This window comes from Ctenopharyngodon idella, chromosome 13 (assembly GCF_019924925.1).
Source record: "Ctenopharyngodon idella isolate HZGC_01 chromosome 13, HZGC01, whole genome shotgun sequence".
NCBI lineage: Eukaryota > Metazoa > Chordata > Actinopteri > Cypriniformes > Xenocyprididae > Ctenopharyngodon > Ctenopharyngodon idella.
Window position 1 is genome coordinate 22975453 of NC_067232.1, and position 20593 is coordinate 22996045.

At 38.1% G+C, this 20593-nt stretch overlaps 1 protein-coding gene across 2 annotated transcripts in view; it reads right to left on the minus strand.

Moving 5' to 3' along the window:
- Nucleotides 1–1687: 1687 nt before the first annotated feature.
- Nucleotides 1688–20593, minus strand: part of lzts2a (leucine zipper, putative tumor suppressor 2a) — a 76026-nt gene continuing 57120 nt past the window's right edge. For both annotated transcript variants that reach the window (XM_051917187.1, XM_051917186.1), the window contains 4 exons: nucleotides 8429–8962; nucleotides 6049–6621; nucleotides 5675–5944; nucleotides 1688–5595 (listed from right to left, as the gene is read on the minus strand). In XM_051917187.1, coding sequence (XP_051773147.1) covers nucleotides 4816–5595; nucleotides 5675–5944; nucleotides 6049–6621; nucleotides 8429–8935 — 2130 coding nt within the window. In that variant the 5' untranslated portion in view covers nucleotides 8936–8962 and the 3' untranslated portion in view covers nucleotides 1688–4815. The remainder of the gene's footprint in view (nucleotides 5596–5674; nucleotides 5945–6048; nucleotides 6622–8428; nucleotides 8963–20593) is intronic.

Genomic DNA, 20593 nt, shown 5'->3' on the forward strand with positions numbered 1-20593 from the left:
CAGCTGTGGAACAACATGGGGGTGAGTAATTAATGACAGAATTTTCATTTTTGTGTGAACTAACCCTTTAAAAATGGGCTTCCACAGAGTGCTATTGGCCATTCACAGATACTGACCTTTTCTCTGCCTCTGTTGAAAGTTATTCACTTTTGAATCTGTTCTTTTCCTAATTCAGATCTATTCTGTTTACATGAATACAAATAAAACAGTCATAACATGTCACGTCCACATTTAAAGGATCCGAAACCCTGTATAAACATGATTGTGGGTTTCTATTTTTGGTTGCGGTTTAAGCCTAGGACAAGATAAGAGCGCACTGGCATGACATGCTGATAATCATAAATCATATCACCTCCCATCCTGGCTAGTCTCCACAGTCATGCCTGAAAGAGATTACACATGACCACAGTATGGATTGAGATTGAGATTAGGTCTTTTTTTCTTTTTCTTTTAAATTGCTGGTTTGGTTTAGTGAACGTCTGGGGGATTATTACAAATGATGATCCCTGTCTCACTTTACATCCTGTGCTCTAATCTAATGTCTATTTTTGGCAATTAATGCATACACTTGCATTTTTTATATTTGTGCCTTAATGCTGCACATATGGACTGTGCAATTAAGATATAAACGTTGTGATGATTGTAGGATCAGTGTTATATACTGAACGTTTTACTCTGTAAGCATCTAAAGAAAGCATATAAAAGCATCTGGTCTGCATTTTTGCAATTCGTTTTATTACAAAAGGCATTGTGTGATTATAAATAAAAAATTAAATAATGCCTGCTTCCATTGTGTAAGCTCTTTTGACAGATTCTGACCTCGAATACAAATTACTAAAGCTACTACACTGTGCAACTTTTAGCCCTCTAGCGGTTGAAGCATAAAACTACAATTTACTTGCGAAGGAACATTGTTCTGGTGATTGAGTTGAAATAACGAAAGAAAGACGGATATGAACATGTCTAATGAGTAGGTAATATGCCGCTGTTGCTTGACTTGTTGAAAACAATTGTTTTAAAATATTACAAACGCTTGGCAATACTGACTAATCGTTAGAACGAACAATTATTCATATCACAGAAGGTAAAACAGAGGATACTATTATTACTTCGCTAGTAGACTATTTATAGGCAAATAGACCAATGTAGTAACTGGTTTAGAGGCTGGCATTGTTACCAACTTATTGTTTCGTGAACCCAGCCAATGCCCAGCAAATGTGATGCTTTGCAAACGTATTTCTGAAAAGCTGAACCGGTGTGGGTTTGTGTTTTATTATGAGCACTGTTGCTTTCCTTTTTGTTTGCAATCTCTTTTCGGTTCAAGGTTCATTTGTTGTGGCTTTAAGCTACTGTGAAATTTCTGCACATAATAGTAGTCATGGCCTGCTTTCCTTTATTTATGGATATGACGCTAACACGCACGGAAGAATGACAGAAGCATGCAGTTTCCCGCGAAATCCGCCCCGACAACTCTAAAATATAAATTATTAAAGCCTTATCGTAGTAATTTTGCGCTCTAGTGTCTTGCGTCATTATCTACTTCATGATACATTTCTAAAATATTTTATAATCAGGATATCAATATAATATTTAAAGAAAGCCGTGAAAATGATCTGTCTTGTAAAATAAATTTGTTGACTTGATAGTTAAAACTGTAGGTACATTTTCAAAAACAACAGACTTTGCATGAGGTGACTTTCTTTAATCAAAAACACATTTTTACAAGAAATATACAACATGAAAATATACATACATGACTAAAAATACTACAGATTGACAAAGGAAACAAGCACATACATGAGGGCAAAAAGATTAAACATTAATTTGCTTTGGTCTATTCACAGTGGTTACAACTTCAAAATAGATATTTTGCGTGTGTAAAAACAAATGTATTGAATATGTCAATAATAATTACAATATGAGGAATATTTACATGTATTATTATCAGGGGCGTGATTGACATGAGGGAGGGATGCACAGGACAATGTCTAGGGGTGAAAGAGTTTTATTCTTACACTCATAACATATCTGTGCTACAGAGATGATGACAACAAGAGGGATGATAATCTGAGCAAGGTGAGAAAAATTGCCAATTCATATTTTTGATTCTCAGGTAGTTAAAAATGACCAGAAGCAATACAAGACCAGACCAATCACAAACAGTAATCCATTCTGACCAATACTGAAATTAATCATTTGGCCTTGAATGAAAAAAATACAAAAATGATTATCACATATATAAAGTGTCTGTTTTACTGTAGAGTCATGAAGAGTATAACACATTGTTTTATATTTATAAAAAAGGAAGCACTGAGTAAAAAATGTGTGAATGTATTATAGGCTGTTTAAAAGAATCTGGAAATTATGTAGCAGATTATCTTTGGTTGAGATGGCTAAAATGTGATTTTGTGAGTTCCTCATTTCATAATTTTTTTTTGTCATTAGATTTTATTGGTCTTCCCTGATGTCAAAAAAGTTAGTGTCCCAAACATTGCCTTATTGTCAGGCAATGTTCTTGCCAATTTTCTACAACATGCTCAAAAATCCTTATGTGATAATGCTGGATATTATTAACAGAGAAGGACACGATAAATACATGTGCGGTAGACCCCATGAGAATATAAAAGCACCAACTACTGTATGAAATACTATTAGAGCTGATGGCAAATGATCCTCTGGACAACAGTGTGTGAAATATGCAATTCATATGTATTAAACCCACAAAGTTACCTGTGTTACCACAAAATAGCTTGAGGTGCTATATATAAAAATATACATCACATATATATTTAATTCGTCCTATCTTTTTTGTTTTAAAGGATCTGTTCTGTAAAAACAACAAAGTTTATATTGTATATATCCCTTTAACAAACAAACATTTGATTAGTATTTCTTAGATTGTATGCAAATCTATTATGATATCTATGCATTCATCAACTATGTCATTACTTTGCAGAATTGGTTGGAAAAACCAACCCACTGACCTGTGTGAAGCCATAACGTGACTCGACTCCAGACTGTCTGGCCACAGAAATGCTACGGTGTCATGCACACATGCTATTCACTCTGTACAGTGTGCAAGGCAATACTCAAAAGAAAAGAAAAAATATATTTTCCTCTATATTTGCTAGTTATATCTGCCAATATATCATCTAATTATAAAAATAACACTTCTACATCAGTAATTAGTATCAAATGTAGTGTAAGCAGCGTGGCTGTGAGATGAGAGGTGACAGTTCTTGCTGCATAGTGCTGTAAATGGCTGAGAAGAAATGACACAATGTTACTGAGGACTTAACACCAGCACAGCTATAACACCAAGAATGAATGCAACAAATCTGCAGTTTCAGTGGCCTAACATGAGATGCTCAATAGAGTGCCTCCAAGTCCCTTCCCATCAGTGTTAATGCTGGTACAATGGGCGAGGCAAGTATTGTGCTCTTTCCATTATAGGATATGATAAACTCCATGAAACACTTAGCCTACATGCTGTATTTCTTCCCATCAGTTCTTCTATCTCTTAGCCATTTCAGTATATTTCTTTGCTGAGACAGTCTTCTCTGATTGTGTGTAAGGTATTTAGTTGAACTAATGAAAATATTGTAATTAAGGCTGCCAAGTGCCAATCAAATTTAATTAATCACACAGCAAAATCACCAGAGTTAAATAAACTCTGCTTGGAGTATATATGGTCCCTCTCTAAATAGTGTTAAAGTAACACTAAAGCAGAGTTAAAGTTAATGAGATAATTAAGCAATTAATTAAGTGATGAATGAGCATTAGTGATGAATGCCTGCTGTTAACAAGCAGAATCACGGAAGAAAAGATAATCCTCCTCTGCTGAGTTCTTGAGGGATATAATGTCTTTTATCTTCAGGTGATTTCATATAAGACTGTGGCTAAAGTCAGTTGTAGTTCTTGTGTTTCTCTTTCTTCATTGATTCTGCTTGTTAACAGCACGTGTTCATCACTAACGCTCAATAATCACTTAATTAATCGCTTAATTATCTCATTAACTAACTCCACTTCAGTGCTACTTTAACACTATTTAGAGAGGGACCATATGTACTCCGAGCAGAGTTGATTTAACTGGTAATTTTGCTGTGCAAATGAATCGCAAATAACTGCATACATCAATGTTTGCTGAGGAAAAAATTCCAAATGAAATAAGTTACATTATTGTAGCAGGCGAGTAAAGTATTGAATAGACAGTTTCATACCTTGTTTGATTGTTTTCTTCATATAATTGAACATAAGCCCATAATTGGTCTACGGTTCACAACAACCCGTTTAGCAATTGGGTTTGTCAGTCTGTCCAAGGTAGTTCACAAAGGACGCATTCTAGTGTTCGCTCTACACTAAACGTCTTTGGCCGTTACGTCTCATCTTGCTGTTTATTTCAACATCTTGTCTTTTGTGAACTCCTATGTTCCTTATTAAAGAATTTCTTTCTTGTTTAATTAATTGAACTGAATGGCAGCCCTAGTTTTATGATAAGGGTTTGTCAGCAACAAAGCACCATCTTTGAGGACATCCTTCCCATCATCATTGGCACCAATTAACTGCTGTTCACAGTCATTTTACATTCATCTGAAGTCCCTCACAGGTTTCCGAGGCAGGAAGTGATCATAAAGATGTCTAAATACAAACATTCCATGTTTTATTGGCCTCTGTAGACATCACAACAATAACTTGCCTTGAACACAAGTCTTTTTGAAATCGTGTAGAGAAGCATGCCAAATGACACGGCAGAAAGACTGCTCCTCACACAAGCACAGTGGAGATGCATTTTGGGAGGGCAGAGTAAGATGTGGGTTAGATTTCAGTGGCAGTGATCTCCTCAAAATGGATCTCGTTGCTACGCATGTCAAACTCTTCCATGTCCCTGTTCTCCAGCTCCAGACTAAGTTCCCTCATCACACGCTCAAGGTCACGGTTTCTGCGGTACATCTGGATGTAGTTCTGCTGCAGCTGCTTCTGGTAACGGATCACCTTGTCTTTCTCCTCTTGCCACACCCTGCGTTCCTCGTCAAAGCCCTCCAGCTGGTCCTCGCTCCGCCTCCTCTCGTACATCAGCTCTGCCCGCAGTCGGTCCACCTGCTGACGAAGACCGTGAAGCACATCCACGCTCTGGCGCTGCACCTTCGCCTCATCACTCTCGTATACTAGAAGCTGCTCTTCGCTGCTGTTGTCCCGGAAAGCGGGGCTGATCCCATGAGTGATCCCCCCACGGCTTTGTGGTAGGGGCAAGCTCATGCATTGGCCTTTAGAAGGTAGAGCTTGGGACATGGGCACCGCCAAAGCCTCTTTAAGACGGATGGACTCTTCCTCCAAACGGCCCACCTTCTCCCGCAGGAGCTCCGCTTCACTCTTACGGCGCTGCAGCTCATTCTCGCAAACCTCTAGTTCAAGTGTGCGAGTGCGAGCTGTGGCGTGGGCTTCCTGCGAGCAAGTCTGGCTAGCTTGAAGCTCAGAACGAGCCTCTCTCAACTGGGCCTTCAAAGCAACAATCTCGCTGGCCTTCTGACCAAGATCTGACTGCAAGTCCTTCAGCTGCTGCTTCAGCAGAGAGATCTCACCTGACTTCTGACACACCTGCGAGACAGAAACATTCAAATATCATTGAATGTAGTGATTACTCATTGCTAGTTCCACATGGCTAAAATGGTCTCACCTCCCACTTTGTCTCTTCTAGACGAGGACCAAGTTGAGTCTGCTCCCTCTCAAAAGAGGCACATCTTTTCTCCAATGCCTCCCGTTCTTGTAGCAGTTGGGAGAAGTCCTCCTGTAATTTCTTCTTCTCCTGTTGCAGCTGAAACACCTGCAACTGCAGAACCTGTTGTGCCCGTTGTGCCTTCAGCTGCACCTGCTTCATCTTCGATGCACAGCTCTGCCGAAGGTCCTCCAACTCTTGCTCGCAGCGCTTCTGTTTCTCCTCATACACCTGCATGGAGAAGACAGATGATTTGACTTACATTGTATCTATACTGTATCTAAAAATTCCCTGTCAAATGACACTAATAACTGGTAGAAATCAGCGATTGTCACCTGACAGATGGCTGCCTCGTTCTCATCCAGGTTGTCCCTAAGTTGCTGCAGCTCCAGGTCTCTTTCCCTCAGCTTCTCCTCAAGTTCCCGAATTACGCCTTCATAACCTTCTCCTGGAGCCGGGGAGCGGCCACACGATCCGTTGTCTGAGAGGGGCTGGCCACGCCCACTTAAAGACCCTGTACTCTTACTGGATGATGACCGACCACTGTCAGAGTTAGAGTGTCCGTGGCCACCACCGGAGCGTGTGGTTTCCATGTGCCCAGTGGGTACTTCACTCTGTGCCAGGCTGTACCCTGTGCTGCTGTAAGTGGGTAGGCTAGAGAGGGAGTTGCGGCCTGAGTCGGACATAGTGCAGGACTGGCTACTCCGTGCGTTGCGTCCCCCACTGTAAGAGTTACGCTTTTCCTGACAGCCCAACCCCGCTCCATTGCCAGGAAGTAAGAGGTTGAGGCTGCCCTGGCTTTCAGACAGACTGCCCCCTGACCGTGGAGACAGGTACTGCACAGAGTTGCGATTCTTGGGCATGACAGGCTTAAAGGCAGTGGGACGGATCAGTATCTTCTCCATACTCTGTAATCAAAAGTAAATGGTTAATGTGACTACTATTTAAAACCATTTATTTGATCACTTATTTATTTGATACACCGCCTGGCCAAAAAAATTCGCTGTTTGGATTTTAATAGGCAAATACTTAAGAGTCTATGGATGGATCAATATTACAGTGATTATTATGTTTCTAGCATGTTATATGTTTGGCAACGGTTCTTTTAACCCTAAAATATGGAGGGATTTTCATTTCTTAAACAACCATGTAGGAAGACATATCATGGCGATATTCCAGGATGACAATGTCAAGATTCATCAGTCCTGACCTTAATTTCATTGAAAGTCTTTGGGATGTGCTGGAGTAGACTTTACAGAGTTGCATTGTCAATGTAAGATATACTTGACCTGTACTTGACCAAAAATTGATGCACCTCTTGATGGAAATAAATGTTGTGATGTTATTTCCATCCAGAGGCGGATCAATTTTTGGTATTAAAATTAAAATCCAAACAGTGATTTTTTTTTATTTTTTTTTTGGCTGGGCAGTGTATATATAATTTATAATTTATTCCTGTGATAGCAAAGCTGAATTTTCAGCAGCCATTGCTCTCTCTTCTCACATGATCCTTCAGAAATTATTCTAATAAGCTGATTTGGTTCTCAAGAAACATCTTATTATTATCAATGCTGAAAACAATAAAGTGGTGCTTAATATTTTTGTGGAAACAGTGATAAATTCTTTTTAGAATTCTATAATGAATAGAAAGTTCAAAAGAACAGAATTCTTTTGTAACATTAGAAATGTCTTTACTGTCACTTTTGATCAATTTAATGTCTTTGTTATAATAATTATTCATTTGTTTAAACTTTTGAATGGTATCTGCACAATAAATAGCTAAAGCGTGAAGCCACCAACATCTATTAGTGTAACTGAGTTGTCATTGATTAAATGTGTACAGTGAGTGATGGCATATTGATGTATTGCAGTGATTAAAGGCTCTCCTCGATCAATAGAAATGAATAGCCAATTAGATGTACTACCCACTGTGTGTAATGAGCATCAGCAAAACCACCATTCTTTCATTTCTTCTTAAATGAATGAGACCTCGACAATGAAATGGACAGTGTTTTGAAGGAAAAAATGGTTCAAAAACTGTTGTATTTACATTAATGCACTTTTAATGGACACCTATATGGTACCCAGCATGTGTCGGAAAAGTAAGGCCCATTACCATAATTGCGAGCTTCGGCGTCCAAGGCTTTATGCAATTGTGAACACTGTTGATAATATCGTTGGTTTTATCGTATCAGTTTGTGCCTGAGTCTCAGTGGTTTCTCAATGGTAAGTAGTCTTTGTATATTGCTAGCGTTGTACTCTCCCAGGCTCAGGAAGCTGTCCTCTGTAAAATGTGCAAACTTTTGGGTTGTACTGCTCAAGAACAGCTTTATTAATAAATCTTAACCTCTGATTCCTAATTTTATCTGTTTTCGGAAGGCCAAACAAAGTGGTTTTGCTTTCGCATCCAAAAACACAGCGTCTCCATGACATGACGCAACACTACAATTCACTGAAGCCTCGTCTTTTCTCTTTGCATATGCCTTTGGACGGACATTATGCTAATATTTCACATTGTGACAGATGTTTGAGGAAGTAATATCTGGACTTCGATCAAGGCGTTTTAAGCAGGTCTGGAGCAGTGTTCTCTGTTAGATAGAATAAATCCCTCTAAATGCACAAGTTTACATTTATTATAAATATTAAAAAAAATGTCTCACTACTATTTATTGTACTTTTTAAAAATGTTTACCCCCCAAGCACCTCCAGACTCACCTTTTCCAGTCTGCCTGACACTGGGACGAGTTTGGGTGGAGGGCCACCAATATTACCATTCATGCCTCTGTTATCAGGAGGCTCTTCAGTATCACTTGATGGGCTGCACGTGGTCACATGATTATCATTCCAGTCGCCTACTGGCTCGTCACTCAAATAGCCATAGTTGCCATTGCCAGCAGAGATGAGGGCAGAGGACTTGTTCTTAGCAGGTAGAGGAGGCTGGCTGGCGAGAAGCTGCTCCTGTGAGCTGGCGCTGCGCAGCGTGCCCTCCTGCTGTCGGAAACAGCTCATAGCTGGTGTGGGTTTGCGATACTTGGCACCAAAGTCGCTGGCGGCACGGCAGTGGCGCTCCTGGTAGGTACGTCCAGAGATCAGGCTGCTGACAGAACCCATGGTGCCTGCCACAGCTACAGAGGGGGAGTGAGACACTGAGCAGCACTGCTGGACGTCAGCGCTGGGCTTAGGGTGATCAGTGGGCACAGGCAGTGCCTGAACTAGAGCCATGGCGAACACACGCCCAGGATACACACTCTGTGGAGAGAAAAGAAGGAAGACAAGGAAAAAATATTATTGTCTAAATGGTCTGATTGTCATGTAACCTGTAAAATAGATCAAACTAAATGTCTGATAAGTGTTTTTGATTTTTAACACAAAAGAATCACAAATCTTTAGACGTTGCCACACAAATAAAAGTGGTAAAATTTCTCCTTGTACTTTCAGAAAAAAAGGTATAAAAGCTGTCACTGGGGGTTACTTTTTCAAAAGGTACACATATGTACCTTTATTACCCCTAAAGGGTGCATATTAGTACTCTTTCCCGCCATTAATGCAATTTTCCGTCATTTATTATGACACAATGCTTTGCAGTAAATTTCCAACAATCCATGTTTTCACTGTTATTCTGTAGAGGGGCGCTATTACACATCTTCTGAAAGAGTACAGATCAAAACTACCTAATATTACCAAATGAAATGTCGAGGAAGTGGTATAGGACTGTGTAAGCTTTGGGGGTGTTGATGAAAGCGATCTACTTCATCTATGTTTTGATCATCATTCTGAATCTGATCCAGACGTAGTCTTTGACAAAAACACAATTTTTTTCAGCATTTTGTTCAAAATGTTGCTTTGTTTTTATGAAACTCAACCACCTTCAAGTGTTGATAAAAAAGAATGCATGAAGCTAGAATAAAACAGGTTTTATTTTGTTTAAAAGCAGAGACTCTGTTCCGGATGTTCATACAACAAAATATTCTGGGGGCCATGAAAATTTTGTGAAAATTATCAAAAATGTTAGCAGTGGCTGGCAACATAAAAAACAAAACAAAAAAAAAACACTGGTGGGGAAAGAGTACATGTTACTACCTAAAGTGTACATATTAATACCTTTTGTAAGGGTACCACCCCAGCTTTTGTACCTTTTTTCTGAGAGTGTGTAACTTTTACACAATGTTGCCACAGAATGAGATCATGGTCTTATTACAGGTTGTTAAGATTAAGTGCCTTGAGTTATTACAGCAATCTGCGGTCAAAATGCAACTTTTGTGTCGTTTAGTCCTGTTAGCTTTGAGGCTATCTATTGGCGCTTTTCCACTGCATGGTACGGTTCGGTACGGCTCGGTACGGTATTTTTTTGGTGCTTTTCCACTGCATGGGACGGCTCAGTACGGAACGGTACGGCTCGCTTTAATAGTACCACCTTGGTGGAGGTTCCAAGCAAGCAGAACTGATATTAAATGTGACGTGTAAACACTGCAGATCACTGATTGGTCAGAAAGAATCATCACTACCAGCATCATTGGATTTGAAACACGAGACACCAAACCCGCTAGATTTAAACAGTAACAGCCACCACAGTATCATTGGTTTGCGCGACTTTTTTTAAATGACCGTCGCACAGAACCTGAAAAAAGAAATGGCTGTATCGTGGTCAGTACACGAGGTGACTCGTTGGTAGCCGAGGAGTGGATCCGTGACAGTAAAGGTGGCACAACTATAATGATCAATCTATAATCCCACCCACTTTGAAGCGGTACTAAACTGCTGTGGAAAAGCAAACCAAAAATAAGCGAGCCGTACCGAACTGAGCCGAGTCGAGTCGTTCCACGCGGTGGAAAAGCGCCATTTATAGTATCCTTTAACTCTAATCTACATACTAAAAACTAAACTGGAATGATATCTGGTTGTATGTTAGTGTGGAAAAAATGTCTCTTTTTTGGGGTCTTTTTTGAACCCACATAGAAAATGAATTGGGTTACAGTGTGCAACACTAATGCTCACCTTCAGTGATCTGCATCTTAATATAAGATATGTCTTCATTTTATGTGTGGTATTAAAAAAAATACATAAATTTAAAAAAAAGTAATAATAATCATAATGGAAAAACAGGCACAAAGGCGGTGGTCAATTAAATACAGATAAGCAAGCATTAGCAGCTATTGGTTATGTGTCTGTGAATCAGTGTGTCAGGATTTAATTTGCAGATGGGCATTGAGGAGTATATATATATAGCCAGCTGCTGTGTGCTAAGAGCAATCTCACCATGTGGAATAATCTGCAAAAAGCCTGCCAGTCCAATCAATTACACACACCCCCAGTGCACTTCAGAAAACACTCCCAATGCACTTCAAAGAGCCACATGCAGGAGGAACATGAGATCAGACCGTTCCGACTGCACTGGCATCCCAATGACCTCTCTACCACAGGGACAGGCAAAGAGAAAGCCAGCACCAGTCTGACTCAAACTTCTCATAAGACATTCCCTGTTCTGTTCACTCATCCACATGCAGCCCCCCACATGCCATTTTAGCTGAGCTTTGAATTTTGATGAAGTCAAAGTAGCAGACTTCAGCACGGGAGGACAGCGTTTCTGTTGTCCCAACCTTCCCGTCCCGTCCGTCACAATGTCCTTGGGCATAGACAAGTTTCCCTCTGTCAGGAAGATTTCATTTTTGAGTGAATACCTGATGGTCTAAACGCATTATAATCCTCTTATATTAACTACCAGTCAAATGTTTCCACATTTTAGAACAATAATCATCAAAATTGAAGTATGGGTATCCTAGGGCCGACCCAAGCATGGGTCAGGTTAGAGGAAGTTGGGCCTCCATTGGTCGGTCCATTCGTGATCATCCTTCAGGGGGTGGGGGGTTGGGTCCCCGCGGTCTGTGCGGGATCGTCTTTTTTACCAGTTGCACCGCCCTAAGGACGACCCTTAAATCTTAAATTGGAGCTTCTTCAAAAATCACCACCCTTTATATATTCACTCATCCAACTTCATATGGTACAGCTTGGGATTCACTTGTTTGCTGGACACTTGTTAGCTGCTTTTCCTTAAGTAATTGACCCAAATAAAAAAAATATAATAAGATATAATATATTATAAAATAAACAATATAATATAATGTTAGACATATAAAGCAAAACATCAGTAAATTCAGCCAAGTATGCCCAAATATTTGACATACGTTCTTAACCAACCTGATTTATTAATGAGAACAATACAAGCAAAAGCAAATAATCCAAGGCAGACATCAGTACAAGTAGTGCTAGCATACCAAATTTCCAACAGATCATTTATTATTAAGTTATGAAGAAAAAATGTGCTAATAATTTTAAATTGATCTAAAAAGTACAAATTTTTATTCTCTGTTACGTACTTCAACATGGACCCCCTTGGAGTACCCATGGCTCTAGATGATAAAACACCTATTGTCACGAGGTTGGAGGGGAGATTCTGCTCTATTCCTCTATGTCTCCTCTAAATAAATCCAGGTGCATATTGACATGGCACTGGGAATCTTTCTGTCACAGCTGAGAATGTGGATATTAATAGCAGAATACTTGGATAAAACAGTGCTGTGAAGGAGATGAAACAGAAAGTTTGAGAGAGAGGAGAAAGAGGGATAGCGTGACTTGCTGAGAGTAACAGTTTCCAGGGCGGTTCTCTGCGAGTGCTTACGCACATGGTTCCACTAACGTGGCTATCAGGTATTTCTGCTTCAGCGCTTCTTATGAAGTATGTTCCCGCAGCCAGTCCAGCTAACTGCTGTGTGGCTCTGCTGCACTTCACGACAATCAGTCCTTAAATGCAAATAAACACCAACTACGACAAAATAATAATAATACAATTTTAAAAAACTTGCAAAAGAGTTTATACAGGACAAGGTGCATCATGAAGTGTGTGAAGACATTCAGGCTCAGTTAAACTGCAATTACTATATGTCAAGTTAGATGGACATAAAACTGCCTAAATTTTAACCTGACTCAAACTGAAGGCACATTGCAAATAAATAAATAAAATAAAGATACATATCCATTTCCATTTTCAAAGTTGGGAATGTCAGATTTAATCTGAATTTAGTCTGTGTTTTTAGCTGTTCACACAAAAATAAATCTGTCACATGTGAGGGGAAAACGATTTGCCCCTAATCAGATTCTGGAGAAAGTCCAAGACCAGAAAAAGACAATGTCAAATCGTGCTGGGATCATCATGGATCACTTCACTCTTTCTGAACTCGCTTCAACTAATCCCACCCCCTCCTCAAAGCCAGTCCTCACTCTTTGTTAAACCCAACCTACACCATTCCCAACCAGATTCCAACTGTTACCCTAAAGTTACCCTAAAATGAACTGCATGGCCTCCAAACCACTCACAGAGCCTCAGTACATTCTGCACCTCATACAAACGAACTAACCCAATCATAACCCTGAATGTTCTCCCATAGCTGTGATAATATAATGAGAAGACCTCCTCAGGATCGGCACCGCTCAACCCTGTGAACTTCAAACCTGCTTTTCAGAGACCCGTCCTCTCTGAAATGACCTCCAGATCTCGCTCCTCTGTTCCTCCTCTGTTCCGCCTTCGGAGATCTCAAAAGTATTCACTTTGGTTTTGTTTTGCTGTGTTTTAGAGGTGAATAGATCTTAATACCCTGAAATGTTATGTACAAATGCCCTGTTATATATATATATATATATTTTGATCATTCGAAACTTAAAACCCTCTGGTGCTCTTCGTGTGTCAGTCAAAAATGACCGATTTTTTTTTTAATTTCAGTTAAATGAATGTACTATATTTTAGTTTGATAATGTTTTTTATTTAATATTTTGTGTTTTTAGGGAATTTTATGGTACTTCATTATATTTACGCAGAAGTTAAAATCCATTATTCACTTGTTGAGCATAGACATGAAAATTCCAACTTAAACTGTAATAGAGCTTAATTTTGATCTCTTTTCAAAGACGACACTTGGCAAATTATTGCTGAAGTTAAAAAAGTTAACTTACGTTTGTTATGAAAACTGCACAAAAATACTATTTTCTATTTTTATGTGAAATATATATTTTAAAAAACAAGTTTTACTCTATAACTGCAAGAAAATCATAGCCATAAATCTAAACAAGTTGGGCTCCAAATTTGAGGTTGATATCTCGAAAAATTAGCTTTCAGTAAGATTTTGTATGGCCGCAGTACCAAAAGTTTCCACTAGATGAAATTCGTCTCCCATTCATTTTCAATGCAGTCATTTTTGACCGCGAGGAGCACAAGTGTGACTATTTTTTTCAGGACCATTTAACCTTTTCGAATCATGTCCATGATTTTTTTTGTGTGTGTGTTCACAAAGCAAGTGCCAAAACCTTTACCAAGTTTCATACCATTCTGATGAGGTAAAAAAAAAAAAAACAGTTCGATTACAGAGCTTGATTACAGTGCTGCCACTACCATTGTTTGATATTTTGTTATGCACTTCAGTGACAAATTTAATTTACCACATAACCCCTTTCTAAAATAATATAGGCAGCTATACAAAATTTATACTGTGAAAAAAATAGTGTGTGTAGAATATTAACTTGAAAATATTTAGTTTCAATTTAGTTGACAGTAATTGTGGGAAGAAATAATACAAAATACTGGTAGAAGCATAAAACTGGCTGTCCACAGAATTAAAACATTTTGATTAATATCATGATTTCAGACCAATCTTTAGAAAGTAGCATGACAAATTCTCAAATTCTGTAAATAATTTACATTTTTTTTTATTATATTATGTATTATGTATTTTTTTAACCAGACACCATGCAGACAGTATTATTTGAGCATAATATATATAATAATATAATAATATATAATAATAATATATATTATTACAGTAGGTAAAAAAGTACTATTGTGCTTTTGTCATTTTGATTGATTTTAAACATATTTTTATATAGCTTTAATTCATTTTTATTTTAGTTTCAGTTTCAAACTTATTTTAGTTAGTTCTCATTTTTGTTTACATTTTTTTTATTACATTTTTATAATATTAATTATATATTTTTGCACTTTTTATCCCCCCTCCCTCCCCGATTGACACATTTTACATATGTCACGCTTTACTGTCCTGCACTAACTGATGGTTAAATCAGTCTTTGATCTCGTCAGTCTCGACTGAGAGAATAGTGCATCTCTCTGCTGCAGGTGTTTCTAATCAAATTCCACAGCGAGGTGGCTGGTGGCTGAAATCTCGTTATGATAAGTCTTAATAGTGCCACTGCCGCCGGAAAGGATTAGCGGCGAGGTGTGAATCCCCCGGGAATCACGGAGCTCCTCTGTGGAGTCTGGAGCAGAATAGGATGGAATGCCAGCATGGGAGCCTGGAACCCAGCAGAGCTCCAAATCTCCGGGCAGAAATCCCTAAACCCTTAATCACATTTGGTCTCTGTTTGGTTCAAGTGCAGTTGCAGAGGCAGGATATTTGATGTGTGTGATGATCCCGATCAAAGCCTCTTCCCATGGAGACGTTAGACATGACATTGTGGCATGCAACAACAAAGCCTTTGTTCTGATAAAGGCAAGCTTTTTCCCTTAACTGTGCATTCCTCATTAAAGTATCCTCCTCACTTCACCATAAGCAGTGTCGGGGATAACGCATTACATGTAACTTGAGTTACGTAATCAGATTACTTTTTTTCCAAGTAACTAGTAAAGTAACGCATTACATTTAAATTTACAAAAAAATATCTAAGTTACTTTTTCAATTAAGTAACGCAAGTACATGTTTTCCCATGTATTGACTGACTCCCCATGTTGAGAGAAATTGTGCCGGGGTGTTGTGGGCGCTGTGTGAATGATGGTTTTTGTAGTTCTAGACATATGAGCATGCATTTACTTGCACAAAAACAGAATCAGTATTCCTCAAAATGAATAAAAACAGCGAAATGCAATCTCAGAATATTGCACAAACTTGCAATAATTATATTAAATTAAACAAATATACTTTATATATTTAATCTCACTTTATTGCTGAAATAGGAGTGTTGCTTCCTTCTCCTGTATCCTATACACTGCAAAAACTGCTTTTCTTACATAGAGTTTTTGTCTTGTTTCTAGTCCAAATATCTAAAAATTCTTAAATCAAGAAGCATTTTCTATACAAGTAAAAATTATTGTCTTGTTTTCAGAAAAAATAAGTCAAAATTAAGTGAGTTTTTCCTTAAAACAAGCAAAATAAGCTGCCAATGGGGTAAGCAAAATAATCTTATTTCAAACCAAAAACAATATTTTGCTTACCCATTGGCAGATTATTTCGCTTGTTTTAAGGAAAAACTCAATTATGACTTATTTTTTCTGAAAACAAGACAATAATTTTTACTTGTCTAGAAAATGCTTCTTGATTTAAGAATTTTTCAGATATTTGTACTGGAAACAAGACAAAAAGTAAGAAAAGCAGTTTTTGCAGTGTTTTTTCTTCAATCCAGAATGGCAGCATAGCTGAAAGGTTTGTTTGAGCTGCGCCCTCTACTGTACAGGTGTGAATTTGCATTTCCTTCAGGCTTATTCATTTTACTTTTGGTGTGAAAGGGCCTTCCTACGGAGCCCTGCACGACATGCAAAAAAAAAAATTAAATTGTGCGCACGATTTATAAATCGAGGGAACGAAATAGTAAATCGTGCACACGTTTTAGTAAATCGAGGCAACGAAACAGTAAATCGAGGGAACGAGTTAATAAATCGTGCGCACGATTTAGCCTACTATACCTTCCATACCTTCCTTTACATTTGCCAAAAATAGAACTTTATTGTTGTCATAAAAAAAAAAAAAACAAGCAAGCCCAGGTAAGAAAAAGTAATGCAAAAGTAATGTAACGCATTACTTTCCATAAAAAGTAACTAGGTAATGCAATTAGTTACTTTTTTAGGGAGTTACTCAATGTAATACATTTAAAAGTAACTTTCCCTAACACTGACCATAGGACATAAGACAACTAATTTAAGATTTTAGGTCATTCAAATCTGTCAAAACAAGACAAATTTCAAAATACCCCAGACAATAAACTTGCATTACATCACACAACCCTCACAGGCACGCAAAGATCCACAGAAACACAGGAAACTAGAGAGAAGTGGAGGCAGCACAAAGGAAATGCTGACCTCATCTACTACCTCATCTGACTTTTGCAAATGCAACCACACATCCTCATTAACACAGTGTGCGTGTTCCCCAAAAATAGAGAGGACAAAAGTACATGCTTGGATAAATGTAGCCCATGGAAAGCAGACAATTAATCCACAAGAATGACTCCTTGTGCACTTAACAGGGAAAAGTGAGAGCTGCATAGTCTCAGTGTGCTCAAGTGAGAATGATAAAGTGATCAGTGAAACTTATGATACTGTGTTTAACGATTATGAAGCTTCCAGCGAAGGAGAAGCATGTGAGAACTGAAGCGGTCAGCTGTGTTTATTTACATTCTTAAAGTATCTCTATGCCCTGATGACCTTCTAGTCTTTCTCATTAGTCACTCTATCCATTCCTTTAGTTTCGTTTAATCACTCTTCTTCCTACTCTCCTTGGAGTCATTTTCATTCCTTAATGGAATGTAACTTATTGCAACTTATCTACAGCATTCGTTGCATAATGTTGCCTGTAAACCTGGTAACTTCGCACAATGTCTCTACAGGGATACTAAGAAGGAAGGTGAACGGGAAGGAAGATCTCTTGCATTTATCCCACATTTAAACATGTGTTACATGTATATCAGTGTGAGTTATAGATATGAATCAGTGTCCTGCTTCAGTCACACGTCCAAACCCCCCAAGAGAGCTCTGAACGGCCGCTCTGCAACCTGCGGCCCCGCTCCGAGACTTCCTGCCAGCTGCACTGTTATTGTCCCCTCCATCAGATAACATACACAATGATACAAAAACACGCGCAGTTACATTCACAAACACACCGAAAAAAGATCATGGTCACATGACCGCATGAGAAAACTAAACATACTGTTAGTGATCTGAAGGACCTACTTTGAAAAACACAAAACAGCTCTAATTAGGTTGCTGCAATTACAAGGTGTGCGTGTGCTCATGAATTATTTATATATGCCATGGAGAGTAATTGTAGCAGTAATTAAACTTAATTAACATAGTCTTTGTTATTTAGGATGAGGGAAATTAGCAATTTACAGTTACTACAGAAAGCCAAACAGCACAATTAATTAGACTGCTCTAAATTAGTTTAGTACTGAATGCCACTACAAATACAAATGATGAGACCTAAGAATAAAAAAGGGTGAAATTTAGCATTTTTGTCATATGGTGTTAAGTTAGTGGGTTTTGTTTTGAGCTGAAGATTATAGGGATTCAGAAGTTTATAAATCATCATAAATTCCATTACTCTTCATGCTAGTATAGTGTTACTAATGCTAAATCTCAATTCGCATACTATTCATCCTATACAGTTTTCTGGATTAGGATTAGTATGTCCCAAAGTGTAGTAAAAATGAAACAGTATGTCAAAGGACCATGGATGGCATTTCTTTAATGATGTATTTATGAAGTCTGGATCCACGCTTTTAACATCCACAACCCCACTGAAGAGTTTGTGACAGACCTCTTACATTTTCAGCTGTAGGGAACAGATGCGAAAATGACAAATAGCTAAATGAACTAGGGCTGTCAAAATTAAAATGTTAATTTTGCTTTTTTTTTTCCAGTTTAACACTGAAAAAAGACGCAAGGCGTGAGCGCAACGGTCAAACACATCTGTCTAGCGCGTTTACATAGAAACATAGAAACACATCTGTCTAGTGCATGTTTACATAGAAAAATAATGGCGAAGTGGAATGGAAAAACGTATTCTGTGTGTGTGAGAAAGGCCCCTTTAAGGCTGTTCTGATTTTTCGTCATCTTACCTGAGAATTCCAATACACAAATGTTTTCATAACAAAATGAGATGCCAGGAATGAAGAAACTGATGAACATGATTGACTTTCAAAATGGTAAGCAAGTGCTGCTATATTTAGGGATTATATATATATCTGCAGTCCTAGTTTTGGTTTCCCTTTTTGAATGACGAAAATAGACTATTGATACCTGCTAATATAGACTGTTATTTCCTTACATGCAGGCACAGAACGCACATGCTAGTTGGCAGTCAGCTGTAGTCTTTGCAGTGTGTTCAAGTGCAGCTTTTTGGCCCAGACATAGCCAACGCGAGGCGACAACACTGTTTTGTCACCGCTAGTTCTCTGATGTCGGCTTGGTGTGTCACAGCCTTTAGATGCAAAAGAGAACTCAATTCGGTACTGGCACGCTATCTATGAAGCGGCTCTCTGTGTTCACTAGTGATGGGGAGTCTACTCCAAAAGAGTCGATTCCTCAACTCTGAATAGCCATACAGTTAGGGTTGACTCCAGCACAGGAAACGACCCTCGTTGTTGACTTTCTGTGTCCGAAATCGCTCACTTGTTCATTCATTCTCTGAATTTCCTATATAGAGCATGGCAGTTTAGTTCACTATATCAGCAAGGAGTGAATGGAATGAAGTGATGAATTCGTTAGAGAATACATTACTTTCCTTCTCATTTATTTAATTCTGACAATATTTGACCATGGCTGTTTCTCATGAGTTTCACCTCTGTAAAATTAGGCAGTGGCAACAACTAGGTAACGATGTTGATAGCTACTCATCATTTCAAGGTAATGTCATCACTAAATTAGAATAATTTGGACAGTCATGTTAAATATATGTTGTTTTAATAAGGGCAATTTAAGGCTTTGTGTCGGGGGAAAAAATAATTTGTGTGTAATAAGTGTGTAATAACGACTGCAATCTTGTGTTATTCCTGATCCTGTTTTGAAGTACAGTAAATGGAGTCATAGCGTTATTTCGTTTGACTCCTATTGTGGGAGTCTAGAGTAAGTCGACTCCGAAAAACCTGGAATCGAATACCCCTAGTGTTCACTCACCCTAAATGAGTGCACAGAAAGCCTACACCCTAAATTTTTGACGAGTATCCTCGTAAGCACAGTCTTAAATGAGTTAAAGTGTCTTAAATTAACATAATAAGTTGTGGGAAAATCTATGTTAATCTATATTCAATTTACAGTTTATGCATATTCAGTTCATAGTTTATGTGAAGATTGTTTTAAGATTACTTAAATTAAAAGTTGTTATATTTTCTAAAGTAGTATTAGTCATGGTAAAACATGGTACTCGCTGTAAATCAAGAAAATTAGATTTAAACAATAAGCTTAGCTATATAACATGATTAGTTTTCTGTCAATGAATGTCAAACAGTTGCTCACCTGTCTAATAAAACACGAAAAGGTAATGTGGGTGTCCTGGTTAAAATTGCTTATTTCTCTGGATTTAAACATTCTTGGAAACATTTGGGATAATGTAAGTACAAAAGTCAACAAAATATATAACACTATTCTAGTGGTTTTTGGATATTTTAATCCAAAAATCTTACATATTGTGCCTTTAAACAAACATTTTAAAAAATACATTCTACATTAATTTGGAGATTCTGTGTGAAATTATCACATTGTTGTATTAATATGCAATTAATCACAATTACAGAAAAATGCACATGCTTGTGCAGTGTTTCTGAATACTCAAAAGTATGTACTTTCCCATCACCAGCGAAGTACATACTTTTAGTGCATAGTAGAAGTATACAATATAAGATACAGCTTCAGGAATGTGGATGTCAGTCACTTTTTACATAAATCCTTCATTGTCCTTATCAGCTAATGTGCAAGACTAGCTCAAATGAATTAGCTAAAGACTTGATAAATTGAATTACGCTGTTGGCCAGTCTGAAAAGTCCACTGGCGCCCAAGTCTGGAGAAACAGAGTTTAGTCATGAATGACGCATTTGCAATAATAGAGTCAATGG